The sequence below is a fragment of the Melanaphis sacchari genome, unplaced genomic scaffold, assembly GCF_002803265.2.
Source record: "Melanaphis sacchari strain LSU unplaced genomic scaffold, SCAv2.0 Contig20_pilon_pilon, whole genome shotgun sequence".
Lineage (NCBI taxonomy): Eukaryota > Metazoa > Arthropoda > Insecta > Hemiptera > Aphididae > Melanaphis > Melanaphis sacchari.
Window position 1 is genome coordinate 234519 of NW_020271042.1, and position 26933 is coordinate 261451.

At 26.3% G+C, this 26933-nt stretch overlaps 1 protein-coding gene across 1 annotated transcript in view; it reads right to left on the reverse strand.

Annotated features, from left to right (window-relative positions):
• Positions 1–412: 412 nt before the first annotated feature.
• Positions 413–26933, reverse strand: part of LOC112593544 (growth factor receptor-bound protein 14-like) — a 96901-nt gene continuing 70380 nt past the window's right edge. The window contains 4 exon segments of the mRNA XM_025337984.1: positions 413–1242; positions 1319–1412; positions 1475–1833; positions 1916–2116. Coding sequence (XP_025193769.1) covers positions 1084–1242; positions 1319–1412; positions 1475–1833; positions 1916–2116 — 813 coding nt within the window. The 3' untranslated portion in view covers positions 413–1083.

Consider the following 26933-nt stretch of genomic DNA (forward strand, 5'->3'; position numbering starts at 1 on the left):
ACCACACTATGCACATCTCAAAATATTTTACAAAAATAATGATAAGAATATATGAAAAAATAAAATAATTATTTTAAAAACTATTAAATGGTAATACAATTATATGACATGCAGATATGATTAAAATTGTATCATAGAGGTAATATGAATTATTACTGTTTTAAGAACTGTAAACGGTGTTTATTCATTTTAATATGCTATATTATAGAAGGTAGATACTGCTTGCTTTACTAACACGCATAAAGAATTCAGAGTAGATCATGATACTTTTCATTGTCTCGAATGCGCTATTGAGAAAAACAACATTGTCCATTCTGTCTATAGATATATATAAATACAAATTTATATATATATATATATATATATATATATATATATATATATACCTACATATTTCATAAACTAGGTACTTTTAAATTTTTTGTTTTTGACGGATATTACAAAGTTCATAATAACAATTATTATTGCTTTTACATTGACTACTGAATACCATGTTAAATAAGTTAAATAGAATATGTTATTTTCCATTTAATATTAGGTAAGCTTACATGCTAAATATTTGGTCTGTCATGCTTAAATGCAAGACAAAAGTTATCACAATATAAATATTATATTATATTTTAAATGACAATAATTATTAATGATTTTTATTATTATTATTCTCTCTAATATTACAATTAAATAATAAGTCCTAAAGGTGCTTGATTGAATGTTACGAACTAGTTAATCTAGGAACTGATCGCGCAAAATAATTATATCCATTAGGATAACACATTAATAACTAATTGTAACACTGAAATATAAAATTTTTGAGTTTGAACAGTGCAAACGGTAGATGTTTTTTTAACGATTCAGTCAAATTTTTTACAATAACGTTATGGTACGTTAGAAAAAGAAAAAGAGAAAAAAGAAAAAGATAAATAATTAGTAATTTGATGGTCGAAATAATTAAAATACCTAAACCGTAGGTATTTTACCTGTAGAATTGTGTTATTATTTTATAGGTCACACACCTTTTGGATGAGAATATTTTGTGTCAACAGGAACTGTGTATGTCGTCTGTGCATTGTATTAATGCAAATTTCATTTGGTGACTGGTACTTGGACAACATAATGCATCAGTCGGGTGGGCAGACTACCTGCATTTAATTGATAAAACTCTACTAGTTGTAAAAGGTCATAAAATTTGATCACACCATTGTCTAGTGTAAAACAAACTTGATCATTAATTGGATCCATTTGCTGAAAAAATATTTTTAAAATTTAACTAATTGTAATAAAATTATGAAGAAATTAATAAATAAATTTGAATACATACTGCTACAATAGGTGTATGGATAATTTTACCACCGCATTTAAATGTTAGTACATATGATCCACATTTACTTTTGCTTTCTCGTATTAAAAATACCCTGAAATGTTTGTATTTAGATGAGTTAAGTTGAACATTTATAAACATATTTATTGTACTTACCCATCTTTATTCCCAAGTCCATTAAGGACATTGGCAGCTTGATCACGGCTCATATTTTTATGATACCATGGCTGAGATAAGTGAATATCATTTTCAAGTTTTGTGATAGCCGTTTGAAGACCAGGAGTTGTTCGACCACTGGATCGCCAGCTTCGTCGCACACTACCAGTCTCTGCTTGAGCAATGGCAAGTGCTTCTTTGGGATCTTCTACAATACGACCAACATTACCAGAGAAGTCCATAGCTACGTGGGACCGTACACTCTCATTGGGCAATGGTTTCTTATTATATTCATATTCATTAGTATCGTTATGCTTCTTCACAAATGATCGATAGTTGTCTCTTAATTGCTTTCCATACTAAATAACCATAAAAAGATATATTAAGTCAATATTTAAGTAATCAATAATTATTTATTTAACAAAATAGTTCAATACTCACTTTCGACAATCTCATAGCGCACATCCAATAAGATTGAGTTTTATCGGAACTGCACGCAATGTACTGCTTTATGCCACTAGCGGGCACCAAACATAGGCAATGATCTGTAGGAGAACCTGGTACTCTCTTATTAGTGGTGAATATTCTAAAGTCACCTAAATAAGCCCAGACTTGTACTTGACATTTATCTCGTGTTCCAAACTGTAAAAATATAGTGAAATATATAATAAAAATAAAACATTCAAACTAAATAGGCAGAAACAAATGAAAAATAACACCTAATGGTATCTCTCAAGAAGGAAATGTGACTATTCATATTATTTTAATAGTTACATAGAACAATATTAAACCAAGAAACAACGAAGTACTTAAAAAATATCATGATATTGTGTTAAGACAAAAGCAAATTCAGCTAGAAAATGTTTTAAATCAGCTATTTTGAATATTTATAAACCTACCTCAACATAAAAAACATGAACTATAATAATTATATGCATTAGCATAAAATCTATGAACAGTAAATTTTATTGGATACATATGAAAATAAAACATTATTAAACTGATCATTTTCTTTTTTTAGTTTTTAAGATTTTTGAATTTTAAATTTAAATTGTATTTAAATACATTTCGATGACGCTGTTGAGTGCGAGTACAATACGGTAAAATATGATTTAAATTATGGTTAAAAACTAGATAAAAAATTAAACGAACCCACGTACTATTTACTTCAGTGGATTGATTAATAATCACGATTATAGAAGTACTTTACTTACAATACACCATAAAAACATAAATTCATCGACAAAAAAAAAAAAAAATGGATTCTTTATAATCAAAACATCTGCGATATAAAAAACTACATTAAATAAATAGGTTACATTTAAATTTTTTGTAATAAAACTAAAGTATTACAGTAAGTGTATAAATGGTGTGAAAAAAATGGATAACATAACATATAAATTAGGAATACAATTAGACAAAAACGATCTAATGTTTAAACAAATTTTTTTATGCCGTACATGGAATACCGTCAATTGTATTTGATAAAATATGTTGGGGTATAAAATGTATAACAATAAATAATATTCTCGTTAAATTTTTGTTAGGATTCTAAATTGTTTAAAATGCCTAAATGATATAAGACTTGTTTAATGTATAATTCGTATTTATAGTGGAAATAGAAAGATTTTATAAATTAATTTGTCAGAAAAAGACCTTTGAGAACAATGACATTAATTTAAGATTTTCCCCAGGTAATAAAATCTTGATAAATGGTATATAATAACATTTAATTAGTAAATGAAAACGGGATTGTTGTTAAAAAAATCTCAGATAAATTGTTATAAAAACATAGTCATAATATTACTATACTAAATATTCAAATATTTTAACATTAATGCTATTTTTGGATTGATAAATAAAAAAATTATTTATAGAACAGAATGACTAATACTATTATCATTATACTTACAAATTAAAACCTTCACTGTAAATACCCAAATTAAATAACGGCTATTTCAACTTCTAAAACTTATGAAATAATTTTATGGGTAATGGTAAGTAATCGTTATGGTTTTGTTCCAAAATAATTAATATTAAATATTATTACAAGAAATTGCTATTCTTACACAGGATTCACGTTATGAAATAAAAAAATGATTCAGTTCCAATTCAGATGAATGAATGCAAAACGTTTTTTTAGAAAGAAAAAGAATTTTTATTTTTAACACAATACGATTTTCTAATTGAAATTTTCGTGAGCTCATAGTCTGTTAATCAACTTTTACTTAATCAAGATTGCCTATATAATTTTCAACTTCAAGAAAACGAAACTTATAATATATATAAAAAAAATAATAATAAACGTTGTAAGCTATCGAACGACGACTGACGAGCTTGGAGCTATTCATTGTCGTCTATCAGTCTATTATTTTATCGACAATCAACTATCAAGCAACGTTATAATATATCTAAGTTATTTTTAGTAGACAATTGATATCAAGAACATTATGATCATAAAAATTAAGATAAGATCTAAAATTTAGATATCGTATACAAATCGGACAACATTATCTTTGTACGTGGTATTAAAATAGATTAATAATTACGACTATGGGAAATACACAACTAGATTCAAATTTGGAAATATTCTGATGCGAGTTTATATCGTTGACACGTAAATAGAGTACATAATAACACTATGTATGTTGTATCATTGTACATAATACAATACAAACTAGTCATGTGATATGTGAAAAAAATATGTTTGTCTAGAATTCTTAATCTATAATTAACGAACCCTAACACAATTTCTATTAACACTGTTAAATTGTAAATTTGAATTAACACAAAAAGAACAACTTGCAAAAGAATCGGCATTATTAATCGTTACGAAATAAGATAATAATTATTAGCACATCATTAAAGTTATTAAACTATAACAACAGCATACGATAAAATTGTAATATATCAGTGCCACGGTTTTGTATTATAGGTATAGGAATTAGGAGTGGCCAGGCAGTTAGAGTGCAATCAAAATGCATTGTGATCAATCAACTACAAGGACGAATTTATGACGCATCGAAACTAATATCTATAAAAATGGTGCGCGACGGTACGAGTGCATAACATACATAATATATAGTTATAGTCACTAAGCTTCAATGTGTTAAAAGATATTATACTAATGCATGTGCATGTGCATGCCCGAGAGATACGGACAGAGATTGATTACGATAGATAATAATTTAATAACAAGCGTAATAAGATGTGCTTCCCCGCCGGGTCAGCGAACATGCTTTTTGCAGCGTTTCGTTTACTATAACGAAGGTAACAAATTATTACTAACAGAATTATGATGTTTTGACGACTGCACGGATTTCATCGAGGTCATTTCTCAAAGCAAATGTAGTAAATAATATATTTTATTAGATTTAAACGGCAACACTTTTTGCTAATTTAAATAATAAAATATAATAGTAAAACAACTAAAACATAATATATTATTAAGTACATGACTACAAAAAACTCAATGTACCGATAACGTTTTATCAATTTAAAGGGAAAGAGTATTAAAACCTGAGTACCATTAGACTACTAGCTACCGTATACATGGTAGAGTATATAATTGTACATATATATTATTATTATTATTAAACAATAAATTGGACATGGTTTTTATTTACTTTTATTATTTTATTTTAAAACACGTACCAGAATAATTGGAAATGTTGACTGTATTCTGAACATACATCTTAAAACTAGGAAGTTATTATTCTTAGACCAACTCCAAACAAAATTGAACACATAAAGAGTAAATATCTAAATGATTTAAGTAAATTGAATAAAATTACATTTTTGGTTTAAATAGTCTAATAACTGACACGTCGTCAGCAGATAATTCCAGACAAAGAATTCTGCAATGTACTTCAAGTTTAAAGATTATACTCATAATATATATATATATATATATATATATATAAATAGGTAGATCTTTTTTAAATAATACACCTTTATGGAGACATTTTTTTCGGAATATTTAATTTAATAAGCAATTACCAAAAATGCATTGGAAACAGATTAATAATAAATAGATAGATATTGCTTAAAATTCTGGTTTGATAACATATTTACGCTATTTCAATATCAGTCATACAGTCATACTTGACGCACAGAGTACACGACGAAGTGTGGTTATCTTTTCAAAATCTTACATTTACGATCCACTATGGTATCCGTGTATAGTGTGTGTGTGTGTTAGTGTGTGGTACTATTTATATTTGTTAATAATTCAAGTGTTGGTGTGATTGCATAACAATTATTCCCTGTTATTTTTTATTGATTTCGTAAATTTTTTTCTATGAGGCAGACAAGCCCTGTTTTCAGTTTTGCTACCCGCCATCGTATCTGTTTCAATAAAAAATTGTCTAGTTGAGAGTCATCGTTTGTTCGATGTATTTACTTACTTGATCTTGTAAATTTATCACCCGCCTGTGTATAAGATTATAATACATATTATTATAATATAGGTAATCAACATTTTTTGCTACTTATCTGAATTATGGTACCTGTATTATAAATAAAGTATAATATACCTAGGCCTATCGCATTTTTTGCTATTAAAATTACATTTTGTTAATAAAATATGTTGAGGTCTTTACATAAAGGTATATTATTATTTTATGTTATCTTTTACACATATTAATGCATTCAGAGTTGCCCGATTGCGGCCCGAATACAGGTAGTCGTATTTTATCCCAAATATAAGTATCCCGATTGCGTCCAAAGACGCATTGGTTCACAAAATACCTTATAATTAATAAAATAAAGTCAATATTTTAAATACTGTATAAATGTTTATTGGACGTATTTGTGTTTGAAATTCAAACTTTTATTATAATATTATGAAGTACGTCGATATACCTAAATTATTATAAAATAATTATAAATAAAAATAATATTTAAACACATGGCAAGTACACTATAATATAATTCTTTCTCAACGGATATAATAAAATGAATGGTTTACAATAAAAAGAGATATGAAGTACAATTAATTTGTCAATAAATAGGTATCTAGTCAAATATTAAACCACTTAAATAGTATTTCCTACCTACTATGGACAGGCCGCAAGGGTTAGGTTAGATAGGGATAGGCAAAATGGTAAAAAGTTTACTTTGGGCCGCAATCGGACGATGTATTATTAATCTGTTCATTTATCTGCACCATCTCTTCTTTATTGTACAGGCATCCCAATAAATTAGTAGACGAATAGTTATTTTTCCAGAAATATACAAAACATTTTACTACTAATTAAGAGCAATTATTAAAGTTTCTTTATTGATGATTGTATTCAATAAATTGTAAAATATTATAAATTATAGTTCTAACTATTAACCATTATTATTATTATATTTCTTTTTCAATTACTATTTCACATATTTTGTGAAAATATGTATAATATTTAATAAAATCAGACAAAATGCAGGTAGCAGGAGTTTAACTTTGTGGTCTCCCAATCAAAAATCTTTGGGAATGTCTTAGAAAAATACACCTTATGCATGCAGAGAAGTGCCTGCTGTGATTAAGTGTACATCAGAGAATAATAAATTCTATCAGGCTGGAAAAATTAACCAAACTGTAAGATTTAAAGAAATATACAAGGTAAGATTATTGAAATGTATGTTTTAATCGAATAGTGACATACCCCCACTTTAAATGAAATACACGTCATGGTCACAATCGCCAGACTATAATCACTTAATACGTATTTATCGTCTTATATTGTCAACACCCACAACACATATTATAATCTTTAGTACGCATCGTCTATCGTGAGTAAATTCTACTTGACATTTTTACAGTAAAATAATTATTGTTTATTAATTTATTAATTATTTCGATCGTATACGGAGAATCGTAACAAACTAACAGAAATAGCAATCGATATTCGATACACATATAAATAGATATCAATATGTATAAAAACACGTGGTCGATGATTTTAATTTTTAACTTATGGTCGGAATAATATATAATGAGATGATTCATACGCAAGACCTTCATGGTTGTTGGCTATAGTACGCGAGATCGGTTTCTCGATAGGCTTCTATCTATTTCAACTAAAGACAATAATATACTAGTATTTTTCATATTAATAAACTTTGCTCAACGCTTTCTTCAGCTAGTGGGCGCGAACTTCAATATGCCACGTTAACAAATTATTATTATTAATATATAATATTATGTATATTATGTGTGTTCTCGCGCGAACACAAAGATACTGTTAGAGTATTTTTAATTTTAAGCTATGCAACAAATAGGACCGCGAATAAGTATAGTAAAAAAAAACTGACAACTTTTTTTCAAAGTATTTAAAATAAACTACAAATTTTAATCTCTTTATTTTCTAGTGAAATAATATTGTATATATTTTAAATTTTACTAGAAGACTAAAATTATTTTTACTTCTTAAAAGATTCTACCTCTAGAAAAATAATAAAATACTTAAATTTAAGTAGATATATATTTATTTGTTACCTAACATAGATAAAGACAATAAATACAGTTTAAAATGCTTATAGACAAATTTAAAAATATATAGAAAATTATGAAGAACTAAAGTTAATACTTATACTTATAATAATAATTAGTAAATAGTAAATAGTTACACTAATTATTAATTAACATGTAATAAAATTTAAATACACTAAAGAAAAATTATGGTATAAAAATAATTTAGACAATTGATTTTTTTCCATTTTTTTTAAAAACATTTTCTATTGTTACCTATTTAGAATAATGAATGATAACATTATCGAAATATTCAATAAGTTCATACATTGAAATAATTTATCACGGACAACGGCTTAATAAATAACTGTAAATATTTAATGAGACTATTTTAGATTACCCAACTAATAAATATATATAAATATATATATGCTATCTACCTCTATATAATATTATTATGTGATTGATCAATAAAATCTTAACAGGTATTTAGTTTTTTAATCATTATCTATCACTAAAAAAGAAACAATAAACGAATTTATATTTAAAAAAAAATCCTACAACAAGATTTAGTCACATCAAGGTCTTCCAATTTCATTAAGTAAGTTTCTGAACAACCGAACGTGATTTAAAATATTTTATTGAAATTTATTTTGCTCGTTGTTTTAATCCACGTTATCTTTTACATTATTGATTATCATATTCCACCGAACTAAAAATTGTATTAACGCATTTGGTATAAATAAATATAAACATTTTTAATTCAATATCAATATGTATACATTTAACATAATTTTTAATGGCCATAAGCCTATAACTTATATAGTATTACACAAAATTAATAACAAAATTGAAATGTTTACATTTTTACTAAGTAAATATTTAAATATACGATAATTACCAATTAATGAACACTAGAAAATCTGAACTAGATACTAAATAACTATTTTTTATATAATTAATTTATAATTCAATATTTTTAAATTATAATATGTGCTGTTAACAAAGGGATTTAGTAATAGATATTTTTTAGTTCAATATAATATTATACTAATAGTTATATCAAAATGTATCTTTGAACTTTATATTATGTATATGATTGATAAATAGTATATTTAACGGTATATAAATGAATAATATTTATCTTACAACATATTTTGCTTAAAGGAAACTTCTTTAAAAATACATAAGTACAACTTTTATTTTTTCGATGATTAATTATGTTATAATATTAAGAAAATATTCCATAGACTGTAGATAAATACTAAGTTACTGAAAAAAAAAAAAAAAACAAAAAATGCAAAATTCAAAATGTTTTAAATATCATTTAAAATAGAATAGAGTCAATTTATAATGAAAAATCGTAAACTAAGAAAGCTCTGTTACTCTTGAAAAAGTTTTGTCTATTAAAAGCAATGTTTACTCATAAGTACAGTGTTATGTTTGATTATCTGTATTTCAACGGAAGTAAACCATCCATCATTAAAAAATAACATAATGCAATTAACCGTTCAAAAAATTGAGCAAATTTTTAATCTACCTAACCTTGAAAATTAACATTTGTTTGGGAAAAAATTCTCGTTATTAAATTAAATTGTCACATTATTCCGTACAAAAAGGTATTGTTTAACATTTTGAATAAATTAATTAAATTTAATCATAATGCACTGAAATACCCAATAAATAAATATGAATTTTACATTGATCAATAATTCTTCCAAGATAGTTCATTTTTATTATTAGATAGTAACATATTTATTTTATGGAGATAAGTGATCAATAATTCATGCATAGATAATAAGTATTAGTTGTTGAAGTACGATAAATATAATCTAATTTCATATATTATAATGTGTTAATACTTTGATAAGGTTAAAGTTGCAAAATAACTCAGTGAAAAAGATCATTACTACCTACTATATAATGGAATTTGGATGGCTTTATCAACATGATATTATTGTCTACGAATAATTAGGTAATTACCTATGATATTACACAATCCTATTACTATATTATTGTTTATACACATGTATTAGATGGTACTTTATTACATATAAAACCATTGTATTAGTAATAATTCCACACAATAATGTAATACATTTTTTCGTTACATATTTCTAATTTTAACTCATATGATAATATTTCGTGTTGACAAACTAAAAATGGGAATGGGACTATTACTATACTATATTTCTGAGGGCTAAAATAACTAAATGTCTGAACTGCATAGGTACTTTTTAAGTGGCATACACAACTGTGAAGCCTAAGATCCTCACGCATCCCAAATTAAAGTTGAAATCAAGCAAACCTTAAATCGATATAAGTATTTTATAAATTATTGATTTTATAAAAAATCAAAACAGTATATTTATTACTTATAGGTTGTAAATTTAAAATTATTAACTATAGAATATAACTTCCAAAAGACAATTCTAAAAGGCAAAAAACATATAGAAATCCTTAATATATTAAATTTATACATACATTTTAATTAGTTTTGAGTTATTGAACTTAATTTTAGTTACATTATTTAACAAATATTAAAAAATAACAACTTAGAAATATTGTAAATTCAAAAACTTATAAGGTTTGTGTTCTCATTTGATTCAATTGAATTAAAGAATGTTTTAACATTGGTTATTTTAGATCATTCTGTAGACTCCTCAAAACAATAATTTAAATAATTGTACATAACTGTATTAACACTTAGCCATAAATATTAATTTTACTTATTGTAAAAAATCATTACATTTTACTTATACTAGTCACTTTATAGAATATAATGAAATACATGAATGTATTTGTCTATTTAAATTTTAAATTAACGAAAAGAAGATGTTACATTATAACATAGGGAGATCAATATTCAATAAAGATATATATAAATTAGCATTTTTGAACTTATCTATTTGGTAGTTTGGTACTTGTCGGCTGTTTGCGTTAGCAATTTTCATGAATAGAGAAAGAGATACACGCACACACACACACACACACACACACACACACACACACACACACACACTATATGTATAATTGTGAAAGTATCTTGATGCCATCGGCTACTAGACAAAAGCAGTGGTTGTGTACGCACAGAGTACACCTTCACTAGCTAAGTATAGGCGAGGACAGAAAAATAAATTGGTGGTCTTTTTTATTAGGTTCTAACCGCAGGTTAAATACGTGCAAATAGAAACAAAAAAAAAAAAAATTGTAAAGGAAGGAGTGGTCAAAGTGTAGTTCAGCGCGTGTGTAGAGAATGATAGAATAATAGTGCTAGCTAGAATAGGATTTGATTGCAATGTTAGTTTCTAGTTATATTAAAAAATATAAACAAACATTTGTGTACCTAATCTATCTACTCTATCTTGATAAAAATATGTGAAATATATTACCTTGTAGAACAGAAATACAATTAGGTAGTAATAAATAATAACATATAAGCTATCGCTATTTAATAACCTAACTTAATCCTAATTGAATACAATATATTAAAAAATATTGAAAAACTATTTTACATAGTTAAAATATTTTTAAGCTTTTGTTGTAGTTGAATATTTACAAGTGATAAATTTACTAAATTTTTAAATGTACGAAAAAGAATCTACTTATATTATTGAATCTACAATAACCAAATAATTAAAATATTAAAGTTCAATTGTTAAAAAATTTCTAGAAAACTATAAATTAAATTACCAATACCTATCGATCACAACATTTTTTTTTTATATTGTTGAAAATAAAAACGATCTACACACAATACACATACATAGATACAATAATAGTTATTAATATCAAGTGTAAAAAAAGGAAATAAAATGTATTTATTTTGCCTGAGTAATAAGTCATAACTCTAGTTTCTATATTGAATCAGCGAGGGGCTCATAAAAATTATTAAAATGTTTAAATATTTAAAATCACAAAGCGTTGTTTGCAAAACTATTTATAGTCAGCGCTCAGTAAGTAGTAAAGAGAATATATTTATAATTCAAAATATTAACTAAGATGTACCATAAACAGAGTTTTTAGTAATTAAATTTAACTGTATATACTATATAGTAATAATATAGCTTCATAACCGATTATCAAGATGTGTTTATACTTTATACTTATATACATGCGACATTAACGAATTGATACCTAACGCATATTATTTATAGTTGTTTAATACATTGCTAGATGTAACATATTATAATATCTTAAATTATTGTTCAGAAAATAAAGATATATGACATATATGTAATTAGAAGGTTATTTTATGTCTCTAATGTGAGATTTCTAATCATGTCACTATTCATTCCCAGTTTTTCTCATTTCTATAATAATTATTACTTATTGTAAACATGTATAAGTTATAATATTCTTAAAATAAAGTCATATTAAAAAAAAAAACAAGATGCTTTAAGCGTAGGAAAAAATGTAAAACTTGTAATCTTGTATATACAAAAAGTATATTACGAGGTATATTATAATAAATTTCGGACCACTAAATAATAATAGTTAGGTAACCCTATATTTGCGGCTCTGTGACCTTTGGGCTTTGAGCTAAGGTATTTTACAAAATTAGAGATAAGAAAATTTTAATTTACTGCAAAGAGTATAATTATTATAGTTTTTAAATTGTTCTAAAGATAAAATCAAATGAATTGATTTCAAAGTTACTTTTATTTATCACAGTTAAAATGAAAAAGTAGAATTTTAACTTACATTTTCAATATTAATAAACTGCACATAAAATATATTTATGCACAATTATTGGATAAATGCATTTAAGCTTTTTTCATAACATTATATCGTTAGAAAAAGTTTTTTTTATATGGCTTTGTTAGTAATAAACCCGACAATAACCTACATTTACCTAGCGGGTTAACCGTTAAATAAAGTATATTTTATTGTTTTATTTTTTATGTGACTTAATACCAGTATGCCACTACCATTAACGACCTATAGGACAAAACAATTTGTTACTAAATTAAACACAAATATCTTTTAGTTTCACATGTCATAACTATGCAGTGTTCTTAAATGCAGCTCTCAACCATAACAATAAATTTACAAAATTATCTTAATTGTAGAGGTTTACTTATCTCTTTCTGGATAAAAATCTAACTCGCGGCAAAACTGTACACTTAATCGATTTTTCTCTCTCTTTTAGCATAATTTGTCATCATAATGATAGTACCTCATAATAATTCTTGGGTTAGAATAAATTTTCATCCATACACAAAGGACATTTTATTTTTTTAGTATGTCTGAATTTTGGTAATCAAAAACATAAATAATAATAACAATAATATTGTTATAATTATTTATTCTAATATATATATATATTGTCAGTATACTCGCCGGTATCGTATTTCGATGGTGCTTTAAACATAGAATTTGCGAAATAAACTCGATAGTATAGTATAATTTTATTGTTATATAAGCTTGGATATAAATTAAATGAACGTAAATACTATATAATTTAAAGATGAATATATTACTCACTATAATATAATAACTGATTGTACAGTTAATATGAATATTTTATAAATTTCGAACAATAAGTTAAATTTTAACAATACACATGCCAGGTTGCATGAAAAATTGATTAATTTAATGGTTCAATAAAAGTTATTGGACAATCACGGGCCAATAAATCATTTTTAAGGGACCATTAATTTACTATTGATTCATTAAAAATGTTAAATGATTATTTATGCAAACCACCGGCAATAGACTACTTAAAATATTAAACCTGTACTTTATATTAGTTATCTATCATGTATATTAATTGTTGAAAATGTAATTAACCTAACTTATGAAAATTATAATTCAATACAATCATTTTAAATGATAAATTAATGAAACATTTCAAATCCAAGTATTGTAATATTTAGAAAATTTGTTTTGACACCAATTCGAAACCGTATCCTGTACAAACCGCTGAGACGATCATCTACTGAGATTACTGATCGGAAGAATCGTGTAATTTTGAGAGAAAAAACTAAAAAGTGGGTAGAAATTTGTTTTTGAAAGTTTAGAACCTAGCCCCACCTAGGTATATATTATAATTCAGTTTATGAAATTTGATTCGACTTTTGGGGAAAACGCAAATGCTGATCGAGCGTTGTAATAATATAGATTGTTACTAACCGAGAATGGATAAAATTTCAACGCCAAGTGCACACTTATGCTTATCAACAACACTGACACAATTCGCGTGGCAATACTCTGCGTAAAAATGATTTGGTTTCGAATGGATGAAAATTGTTTGCCGAAAAATTTCACGATCCAAATCGCATAAACATTGCTGACGCTCGTCGTAACAAGTGGGTCGGTACGTACCTTCTCTTGTTCCTGGGTAAATGATCGCAGCAATCCAAAACGGCTGCTCTTGAAAATTCTTTTAGAAAATTCACTAGCGGTTTTCACGTCCCGTACATGGCGGTCGATTTTAACTGCGGTCGACGACGCACGGAAACGCCGGCGACTGACGTTCTTCTGGGATTTGTACGGCAATTGAGTCGAAGGTGTGAACGTTATAATTATTATTATTATTATGGTTGTTATCGAGGAAAACGACGACGCCAAATCGGCTCGGTGGACGGAAGGCGATAAGTGAAATACTGTAATATATTTTGTGTATCTCGCGACAGCACGCGATTACGACGGAGGCGGCGACAGTAGCTGTACGCGGTCGGAGACGACGACGACGATTGGGTTTTGAACGCGACGGATAGGCATCGGGGCCGCCGGACGAATACTTACACAAAGGAACAGCTGATATCGAACGGATTGGGTCGTCGTCAGTACTAGTAGTGATGGTGATGGCGGAGGAGGTGGTGCCGGTGCTGCTGCTCACTCGCTCACTCACTCGATGGCTGGCTGGCGGAGTTGGCGGACCGGCCGGTAACACCGTCACCACCACCACCAACATCACAGCCACCGCGCGCGTATAACGGTTGAATTGAGCGATCCCCGTCCCCGCCATCCGACCGCACAGCTGAACCCACAGTGTGGGCGACTCGCAAACGTACAATTACCGTATCGCGCGACCGACCGGTTTTTTATTTCCCATTGTTTGGTTTGTTTGTTTTTTCACCGGACGAGTATGACAATAACTGGGTACTACTAATTATTACTGATAGTATAACTAATATTTTTATAATCAATGTATTTGAAATAATCATACGATATACCTATCACGGATTATAATTACGATTTATAAACAATAAACATAAATTCCGCCAAGACTCCAAATCGGAAAAGCCAAATATATTAAATAATAATGGAAATATAAATGAAAAGACTATTCAGCGGCATGGTATGGAAAAGTAAAAGTTTATGATTACTCTAACGTAATTTTAGAATGTCGTGTCGATAGAATTAAAATATTTTTTTAGCTTTAAAAATGTAAAATGAAAATATCTGAAGGTGATAATTTCGATTTCTTTACTAAATATCTTAAAATTATAAGGCATATAATGCTACTTTTCGGAATTTATAAATATATATAATTAAATATCAAAGTTAAGAATATTAAAGATGACATTTTTTCTTAAAATGAGTAAAAATCAAATTTTCTGAATATGCATTATTCTATTCTCTTAAGTCTTAGATAAATGTATACAATAAACTTAAATAATGATAAAACAATATAAAAACGACGATTGAATCTGTCAACTGTTATATATTTTATTATTCATGCATTCACGACCGATTGCAGATCGGATTCAATAAGGTCATATAATAAAGTCAGTGAAGATATACACAGCGTCTCATCGTGTAGTTTATCCCGTTCGCCTACAAAATACCATACGTCCATACATTACATTTTTATCTATCGGCTATTTAACTTATAATATTAATTATTAACTTAAACAAAAACGATTTGAATTCTAATTTAATAATTGTATATGTATTACATATAAATATTATAAATAAATAAATAAGTATAGATAATTGATTTTAAAACATTACATGTTCATAAAATAGCTCTATGAATTGGAAATCTATTTATAGTAAGAAAATAAATTTTTTTTTGAATTATAGGAAGTCAAAAACTATACATTGATAAGTAGATAAGTATAACTTTCATATATAGTAATAATATTTATTTACAAGAAATCTGTCATATAATATATTCCAAGAAGATTATCAATTAGAAAAAGTTTAATGACAAGGCTAAGTCCACCAAGATATCCTAATAGGATACATGGAACAATGAATATGCCACAAATATATTTTTGAAAAAAATCGTAAAGCGAACCACACCAACACATCAGCTGCGTGCGAGACCACAAAGACGATTATCAGCGTGAATATTATACATGTGGGTCGTGGTACGCAGCAGATGGTGCAAAAACGTATTCGGACCCTAAAACCTATTTTTCCATCCCTAAAACAGAATTCGAAATTGGCGATGACGTGAGTGTCATGTATAATGGGTACGTGGGTGTATATAAGTACTATGCAGTCCCGTATTGAATTAATGACTTGGATATGTCGATTAAAATACCTCCATCTAATATCCTTGCAATCGTATTCATAAATAACGTATCAAAAATTTAAAAATTCCACTTCTCGAATGGTCATCTTCAATCTTGTGATTATATATATAATGAAAATATTAATCATAATTCAGTGTAATTCTAAATGTTAAAAAAAATGTTATTTTCTCATTTAAGATTACAGATGTAATCAAACTTAAAATATGTGCTTCATATCATTTATACATACATATTTTGACCATAATAATATTACTATTTTATTTTACGTATGAAAGTAAAGTACAAAAATTCTAATTAATACTAACTAAAAAAAAAAAAAAAAATGCCAACAAATAACTTGAGAAACGTGTAAAAAAGAAAAAAGGAAATAATAGTTTCGAAAGGCATCTTATGATTTATTATAAAATTGTTCCCTAAGGCCTGTGAAAATAATGTAGTCAAGGATTTGACATTTGACCTAAAATTTAATATATATATTGGTCGACAAAATAACATAATAAGTATTGATAACATGCAACGTATTGTTTTTATTTAAGAGTAGGTCTACTGTTAAGTAGAACTTTGTCAAATTGCGCTCTACACGACTATTTCACTAAGATTTTATTTGGATTTTATACACCTTTATTATACGATAAACATATAGAGTTATTCCGGTAGCCTACTATGCAATAGGGATATTGCCCGATGGTCTGGGTTGCTTAAATAAAAAGTAGCCTAATGGTTCGATAACAGACCTTTTATAAATTTATATGATGATAAACCGGTTGTTTGATTTTGTAATAGGTTGACGTTATAAATAATTTAATATAATGTAGGTACTTGGAATAGTGATAATTAAAAACATAGTAGGTGAGAATATTTTATTTAAAATTACAGTTTCTGACTAATGTACTAAAAATTCGTTCATGATTATTGCAACTCAAAAAATACACCCCTGCTATCATTTTTACACTATATACAAAAATAATAGTTTTGATATGGGATAATAACCTTTAGTATAACCAAGTATAAATATTAGTTTTCATTCTGATATAGAACTTTTATATTTTTATATAAAAGTACTATAAACATTTACATTTTTAAAACTTGTTATTAACATATTTATATTTATAAAACCTAGGTTATAAATAAACAAATGATTTTTTCTTAGTCAATAAGAATCAAAAATTATAATTTAGGATTTTATCAATGTCTTATATTGAACAGTAATATAAAAATTAATGATATTGATATAATATATTTGGTAACCAACTGCCATAACACAAGGCATTAAAATAATCTTTTAAGTAAATTATTATTGTAATTAAAATTTTATTAATCTCATTTATCATACATTTTTTGTTATAATGTTGTTTATTTTAATTATAAGCTATAATTTTTATACAATAAAATAAGGTAGATACTAAATATTTAAATTTGTTAGATATTGATATTTAAAATAATGTAATATCTTTATCTTTATGTAATGAAATTTATAAGCTATATTAAATGATAATTTTGAAAGTAAGAAGAAAGAAGTAGGTGGCTAAAATACATTTTACAAAAAAAATGTATAGGAATAACTAGTAAGCAATATATTTATAAATTGATACAATATAAGAAAGTGGGATCATTAAGTCGAAAGTTGTAGCATGATTTTTTCATGTTTGTAAAGAGAAGGGATAAAATGTTCGTACACTTTACCTCCTTCAAAAATGTATGCATCATAAATACCCCTCAACACAATTATTGTGATATGTGTAATACAAGTAGGTACATATATAAATATTTGTACACTTGAAAACAAATAATTACATAATATTTAAATATTCACATACAATTGCTATAGTTATACGTTATAGGTAGATACTATGTCGTTGATCTTCGATCAAATATTCGACCATTATTCTGTACCTATATTTTTGTGACACAGTACAATATAATGTAATATATTTGTGCAATAATGTTTATTATGAAGTAATATTATCTTAGTTATGTAAACTAGCATGAAAGGTTTTTATGTATTATGTGTAAAATATACAATAATAGTGTTAAATAAGTAAACAAAAGTGCTGAATTAATCTTTAAAAATTTTTGGCAGGGATACGCACAGCATCGAAATCACTTCCCCTGCAATAACACCACAGTGCATAGATGCATATATTGTTTAATGAATGTTTTTTGGTTTAGTGGTTGATATTATAGCAAAAATAAGTGATGATCAATTGTATCATTTTAAAAATTATCCCAATCAAATATTCAAACTACAATTGCTATATGTATATTAACAAATACATGTCAATGATAGTAAGAGTAAAATTGAAAAATGGTATTTAATTGGCGAGAAATTTAATATGCTAGCTCGAAAAGAATTTTGGTGACACATCGCTTCTGTATTCATACATTTATAATTATGTTTTCAAATTACCGTGGAGGAACCAGTGGAGTGTGAATAATATATTTAGATGACTTATGGTACGTCTTACGGTCCTTAAAGCACTACTTTTGGCTAATAACCCTAGGAAAATTGGCGATAGGTTTTATTGTAATTTTGTCATACTGTAGTACATCACTGAATTATATATTGATATAGTATGCGAACTTCATAGATTTAAAAACGGGTTGATCAAGAATTGGGCGGCGCGTAAGAGAAAATAGCCGACGGCAGGAGTCGTTTTTCTATGACTGATTGACCGAAAATATTGCGGTTACCAGGTCGCGGAAATACTGTAAACATTTAAATAATATGGACCGTGGTATAAAATCTACCAAGAATCAAGATATTTGCCTTCTACATTATATACCTACAGTATTTTCGAAAAAGTCAAGTAAATACGATATCTTTTGAAGGTTAACCTTTAGAAAAACGGTTAATCGCTGCACCGGCCGTATCATCCGCAACCGTTGTTTTTCAATCAAATTTTTTTGGCGTCGCCGTCCGCGAGTGCGTATAGATAATAGATACTAGATATTATAGATATTTACTTAATACTATATAGTAACTATAGTGGTAAATGGAGTGTAATAAAATTCCAGTTTATCGTTATACGTCTTCACACCATTGACTGTGACTTTTTCCGCAAACCGCGCATGACAGATATATTTAAACTTTGGTGTTCGCTCCATCACAGATACCAAGTAATCGCGAATGAGTAATACCAATTTATTATTTTGCATTGAATTATTGATAAATCGATCTCCACCACTCGTTTCTTTCGAGTCAGATTATCAATCAAGATGTTTTTTAGTTCACAATAGTAAATGTAATATAATATCTTGAGTGCTTAAGTGGGAAAAAATTCTGATGAAACGAGTCCTGTATTAGTGTACTTGTGAGCCTATCATCACTTCCGGTTCGACAAAACGTGTCTCTCATTTTTTGAGGATTATCGGCCAATGGCAGCACATCAAGGTAAGATTTACATCAGTCACATATATTATTCACAGGTTTTTATAGAAATAAGACAGTAATTCATATCCATCTTTTAGTATATAACATATTATATAAATATGATGTATTGTATTGTAGACTATCGTCAACTGTAATATTATTTATATGAGATAATAATAAATATAATACATAGATAATCTTTAGTAGTATTATATCAGGGGACCTATCAATTCCACATTTCCGCCAATATAGAATCGACTTTAATAACACAGGTAGTTTAAAAACAACCTATTAATTCCGCAATATACTAATTTTCATCTATAGCCATACTATTTATTTCTTAACTTAAAAAATATATTTGTAATTTACTTGATAATGTAAGTAATATTTATGCCTTTTGTTAATAATAACTCTACATAAAAATAAAAGATACATTTTAAACAAAATTTACACATTATAATAAAAAAAGATGATATACATATAATAAAAAATACCAGTATAATATTGACCTGATTAATGTAGACTAAACTGCATGCCAAAAAAATAAACATAAATTGGAAGTCCAAATTACACGTCACCTCTTACAGAGGTCTGTTCGAATTGCATGTTGTTTATAATTTTACTAATCGCGATATATATAAATATATAACATTTTATTTAAATGTTTTAAAACCTTTAACAATTTTGTTAATATTAATTGAAAACTTAAAACATTTGCCAGCTATTCATAATTCGCAGTGTAAAAATCATAATCATACACCACTCATTTATTTTATTACGGGAAAAACCAGACGAATTTATGAAAATGTTTTAACTAGTTAATTAATACATAAATATGAACAATTTGAACTTAAATTTATCACCAAAAATAATTTACAATGACTTTGAACTAGCTATATATTCAGGACTATTAGTTGTTTTTCCAAATTCAATAAGAAAAGAATATAATTTTCACTTAAAACAAAGCATATGAATAAGAAAATTTAATTTATAGGTTTATAGACTATAGTCTATAAAATAATAATTTTAAAAAGAAAACAAAAACGGAATATTTTTAAGATAATTTTTGGACTGTCATTCTTAAATCCAAATTACGTAAGCTACTGTTTTACAAACAACATCGTAGCAATTCAATTTGATGTTGATAGGAAATGTGAATTTTGTGAATATTTTTTAGAAACTTATGTCATGGCTAATAGTTTATTTCTTCAACTTATTTGGGCTGAATTTTTGAGTTCTACAATGCGTGCACTAATATTTGTGAATCATTTCATTCTAAACCGAATAGCATGTTTCACTCTCTACATCCTAATATATTAATTAAATTAGTTGATATTTTAAAGTAAGTATAATGTGATATATAGGTATGTAAAAATTCGTAGTTCAAATTTATAAGTAGAGCGATGACGCATTTATAAAATAAAGTAATAAGTAGAATAATATTAGTAAAATAATTACCATGTATGGTATTAATAGATAGAAAAATGAATAAAAAAAAACAATAAATTTATAATTGATTAGTATATATGACGTTGAAGATGATAATGTAGATGATATTATATTATAACTAAAATAATAAAATAGTATAACAAATTATTTTTAAATTAAAACATTTAAACGTTTAATATGAAATTGAAAAATATAAAACGAAAATTAGTAGAATTGTACAATGTTTAAATAAAATGTTATACATTTATACTAAATATATACTTATTGTGATAAGTAAAATCATAAATGGTATGCAATTCAGATACAGCCGAAATCGATATATATATATATATATTTCACAAATATAAAAAGGTCTGGCAGAATCGAAACCCTATTATTTTAAAGGCGACAATAGTAGTGCAATTGATTAGAGTAGGTAAGTACATAATAGGTATATATTTATCACCCAACTATATATTGGCTAATTAATTTGTTGCTAAAATATTGTTTATATAAATTATACTTATGCTTTTAGTATAATCACTAAATATTTAATAAATAAACACTGAGCTAATAATCCCTTAAACATAATTTAATGGCCCGTGATTGGTTGATTAAATTTTAGTAAACCATTGAGTGCATCAATTTTTTTTTTTTTTGTTACAACTCGTCATTAGAATTTTAACCTAGTCTAACATAGTTACCATCTTTTAGTATAACCAAGTAAAAACATACCCATTTATATATTTTGTTTATATACTTCGGTAAACGAATATACTATATGAATACTTTCTGCAACAGTAGACGGTGGATTATATATTAAATAGTTTTCTCTTTTATATCTATGCCCATGTGAGTTGTTTTCGATTAGTCTTCACTCTTTACATAAGTTTACATAGTAATTATATGGCTGTATTAGAAATATTGTCTTGGTAATTAATCAAATCATACAATATCAAACTACATATTATAGGTACATGAGTTTAGTCTTTTATAATAGGTCAAATTGATTGTAATAAGAAACGATCATATTCATTAATTTTAAAACATTTAAATAAGTTGTCCTAAAAAAATGTATATTTAAATATGTACTTAACCATTTAATAAGCGTTTTTATTGGCAATAGTTAGTTTAATAAATAACATTAAACAATATTCAACAACATTTGTACACATTTAATAAATTTATTAAAGTTAGTGTTAAATGCCATATGGAGGACAAGGTTTTTATTTCAAATTAGTATTATACATTTTAATCATAACGAACCAGAGTATTACAATCATTATACTAACTACACCTATACAAATTAGTAATAACACACATACCATATTAAGATGTATTGGCGATCATAATTTATTGTTTGTCAATTTTTTCATGAACTAAAATTACGTAATATTGATATGAATATAATAATTATTTTACACGTCTATGAGTTTAAAAATCTTTTAAACTCAAAAGTAAGAAAAGTAAACATTTATTTATTGCTGTAAACAACAATTGGAGGAAAAAACCAACAAGCATTTCTATAATTTATTTAGTGCATTAATATTTCAAAAGATATGGCATACAAAAAACAATAGATTTTTAATCGTCATGTAAAAATTTCAGTTGAACATTAATAATTTCCTAAATATTTACCAAACAGCCATAACTCCCAATAATCGAGCACATTTATTGTAAAAAAAAAAAAAATACATAAACTTTGAATTAAAAATTTAAAAACAAACCCAATTCAAATACTTAATTATAATGATATTCAATGATTAGTATTAATAAAATAATGTTAAGTCATGTTTGTGGTATTCAAATTTTATAAAACAATATATATCATTAAACATTAACCAAGAATTTTAAATTTTAATAGGTAACAAATAATTTATAAGTTTAAAAAAAAAATATTTACATGTATAAAACATTAAAACTGTGTATTTTATATTATAATTTAAATTCTTCAATGAAAGAATAATTATTATTCAATTAGAATAATATTTCTCAGCAATATTTTATAGTTCATATTATATACTAACAGATTATAATATATAGTAGCTAGTAGCTACATAAGGTACCTATTTACTATACATGGAAACATCTGCATTTTTCTATATACCACTGACAAATGTGTTTAAACTGTATTTATCGCTGTGTGCCCAACAAAACTTTAATTTCAAAAAGAGTTCTTATATTTTATAACCATCTAAATTCAAATAAAAATTACATAGTGTTTACACATACAAAATTTGTTTGATTAAACAGAATAGAAACGGGTTGCAGAATTATTACTTCTAAAATAAAAATATTTTCCAAATAAATTACCAAGTTTACTTATGTATATACAGAACGTAGGTTGTTAAAGTTAAAATTAAATAATATTCAGGTTGGGTATTATCGGAAATTAAATTCATAATATTATATGTTAAGATTAATAATTTACATTGATAAAATTAATCACCAAATTAATATTTAAATTATTTAATATTGTTATAAGATTGTGAGACTTTTTTTTAATTTCAAAATAAAAACTATTTCGTATCAAATCACATTGAAAATAAAAAAGATAAGGAAGATAATTATGTTTATTATGTTTCAGCAAAAATTGTATACGAATTAAATGTATTTGTAAATTATTGTGCACAGACATTTTATAAATGGAAAGTCATAGAAAATAATATATAAATAAACTAAAAAAAATAAATAATCTTTTACACAACAATCAATTACAACTTTAAATAAATAAAATAATATTGTAAAAAATATTTTTTGAGTTTAATTAACCATAAATAAGAACATATTATTAAAACAAATATAATACAACTTAAATGAAAAATTAAGTAGAATATCTCATGTTTTCTTATACAGTTTTGTATTCAATAAAACAAAAGAAATAGAATATTTTGTTTGAATAAAGTATCTTCATTTACTTGATGATCGTATATTTATAAATTATACCAATACGGCTATCGCTATATATTATTCAAACAAATTTTTCGATCGATTTATCTCATAAATAAAATATTAATTCTATTGAAAAAATCCAATTTCATATTATAAATTAGATCATTTAATAAAACAATTTTAAATTAAATTTTATGAATACTAGAATATTAAATATTTTGTAGTTTATATAAGTATAAATGTATAGCGAGACATATATTATAAATTAACGCTCTGCGTTAAATGTATATCAGTAAAAAAATTAGAATTGAATAATTAATATATATAATTTATTAAATATAAATTACATTATTATATTTTAATAACTTCCTATATAATTTTGGTGTAGAAATATTTAATATGACATTATAATCATTATCAGTGGTAGTGGTGTATATATCTGTAGAGTAATGAGTATATATATACATTCAGGCGCGAACGCAGGTTTTTTTTGGATGTTTAACCTTTCCTTCCCGAAATTTTTTCCTGCGTTCGAGTCAGTATATATATATAAAAAAAAATACAAATGATAAAGCTCGCTACACTCCAAAAAATATAACAGAGAGGATTAATAACACTATAATAGTTATACAGCGTCTCTTATCACGTTATGTTTGTCTTCGTGTACACATTACACACCCGCTTGAGTAAAATAAAAATTTTACCTCCCGACACCTGTCTAAACTTTTAAATTTACTTAACTATCAGAATTAAAATTACTTAATGGAAACTTAAGTAATTTAAAATCTAAAATATTTACATCAATTAGCGCTTTAATAATTAAATCTCGAAAATGATAAGGTTTTATTTCATGAACCAACAGATTTTATTTGAATTATAAAAAATGAACTACACTAGTGCGCACTACTAAAGTAATAAGTTTTCAAAAACATATTTTGATCATACGAGTATGAACTATGCAAAATAGGTTAATTGTGGGAATAAATCGAAAGCTTGAAGTCATCCTCTAAACTTTAGAGTCTAAAGTGTGCCCATATGCGTATACATAGAAATAAAATATAATAAATTATAAAGGTGGATATGTATATAATATATATAGTATATACATTTTTAGTTATATACGATTTTTTTACATCCTATTGTTTATCCTAAAAGAAAAAATGATGGTCACTGTCATTTAGATTTATATTTAATAATATTTCGTAGAATATAGTATAGCAGAAGAGAGGAGTACATGTGTCATATCACTAACAGCCGTTTTTTTGTGTTATGCTTGTTACTTGTACGTCATTACAAATTAGCCTTTGAGCAAAATTATTATTCAAGAAATCGTAAAAATATTAAGTAGATACATGATTTTAAAAATATATATATTTAATCTAATATTTCCTCCTACGTCAAATATAACTGAGCATTAATTATACATAACTTGCACTGCATCAGGATTACCCAACTACCAAATTTGCACTGCAGAGAGCGAACAGCACGAACTAATTATAGTATCATTGTTAATTGATACTAAACTTATAAATGCGGTATAGTATAAAAATCTGTTTGCTAATACAACTGATACCATTATGTATTAACCGCAACATTGTTACAAATCCTTCCTCTGTTGTATAAAAGTTAATTTCTTTATCACTTAGAAGTTTCTGCGTAAATGAGAAACATCGTTCTTCTCTTCACTATGTTTACCTAAAAGTAGGTATGTTAAGTGAAAATAGGAATGCTGTATTTATAAGTGTAGTATCAATGATTATCAAATAGCTGATGCTGCTTATAATTATTCCTTTTCTTTTTCTTTCGCTTTGATTTTAAATGGCCCTCTAAATTTGACTACTTGTGTGCTGTCGCTTAACGAATTTGTTACTATCCAAAAACTAGTGAAAAATAATAAAAATCCATCTAGATATACCGAAGTAATCGTGTAAAGAATTCTTTTAAAGAAAAAACTTGATGATATATGTATAATTGCAACGCACAATAATGATATTTTTTTTCACTGCGTGTATTATTATTATTATTGTATCGTCGTCGAAACAATGTTGCCCTGCAACACTCGTAGTGCATCATTAATTATTTCACAATGGCAGCGTTTAAGAAGCGGTTTTTTCCCTCTCTGCAATAACTCCCCTTCCTTCAAACATTTATTCAAAGATAAATCACAGACAAGTCGGAGATTTTGACAACTTAACAGAATAATAAATCGCCAAAAAGTGTGCTCCGTCGTCACATAATAATAATTGGTCGAACGGGAGTGGCGAGTAATTTATATACATTGAATAGACTATAATAATATGTATTATTACACAGTTCTTTAAGTTCTTTATAGCATAAAAATATTTTATACAATTTTTTTTTTTTAGACAATTGTATACAATGCATAGGTATACTTATTCGAGTTTAGGCCTTTAATATTCTGCTACTGCAGCATACATGATGTTAAATGATAAATATACATACGACAATAAATAATTGGCATAATATTGAAGAAGGGTTTTGCATTTTGGATGACATTTTGAGTGCACACCGGCGCATTATGTACCAATATTGCAGCACAAAAGGTTATCAAGGTTAAAACCACGTATAACCTATACAACACCGGTATGACCTCGGTTGTGTTTGTACAGTGCAAAGAGAGGGAGAAAGAGTAGGCGAGTGAGTGAGTGACACTAAATCAGAGGGGAACAAAAATTGAAAAACTTCTGACTACGCACACGGCCACACAGGTAATTATTGGTGTGGCGTACTACAATGCTGCAACAGTACTACAGAGACTGTCAGAGACAGACTAAACTATACTTATTACATCTACATATACTA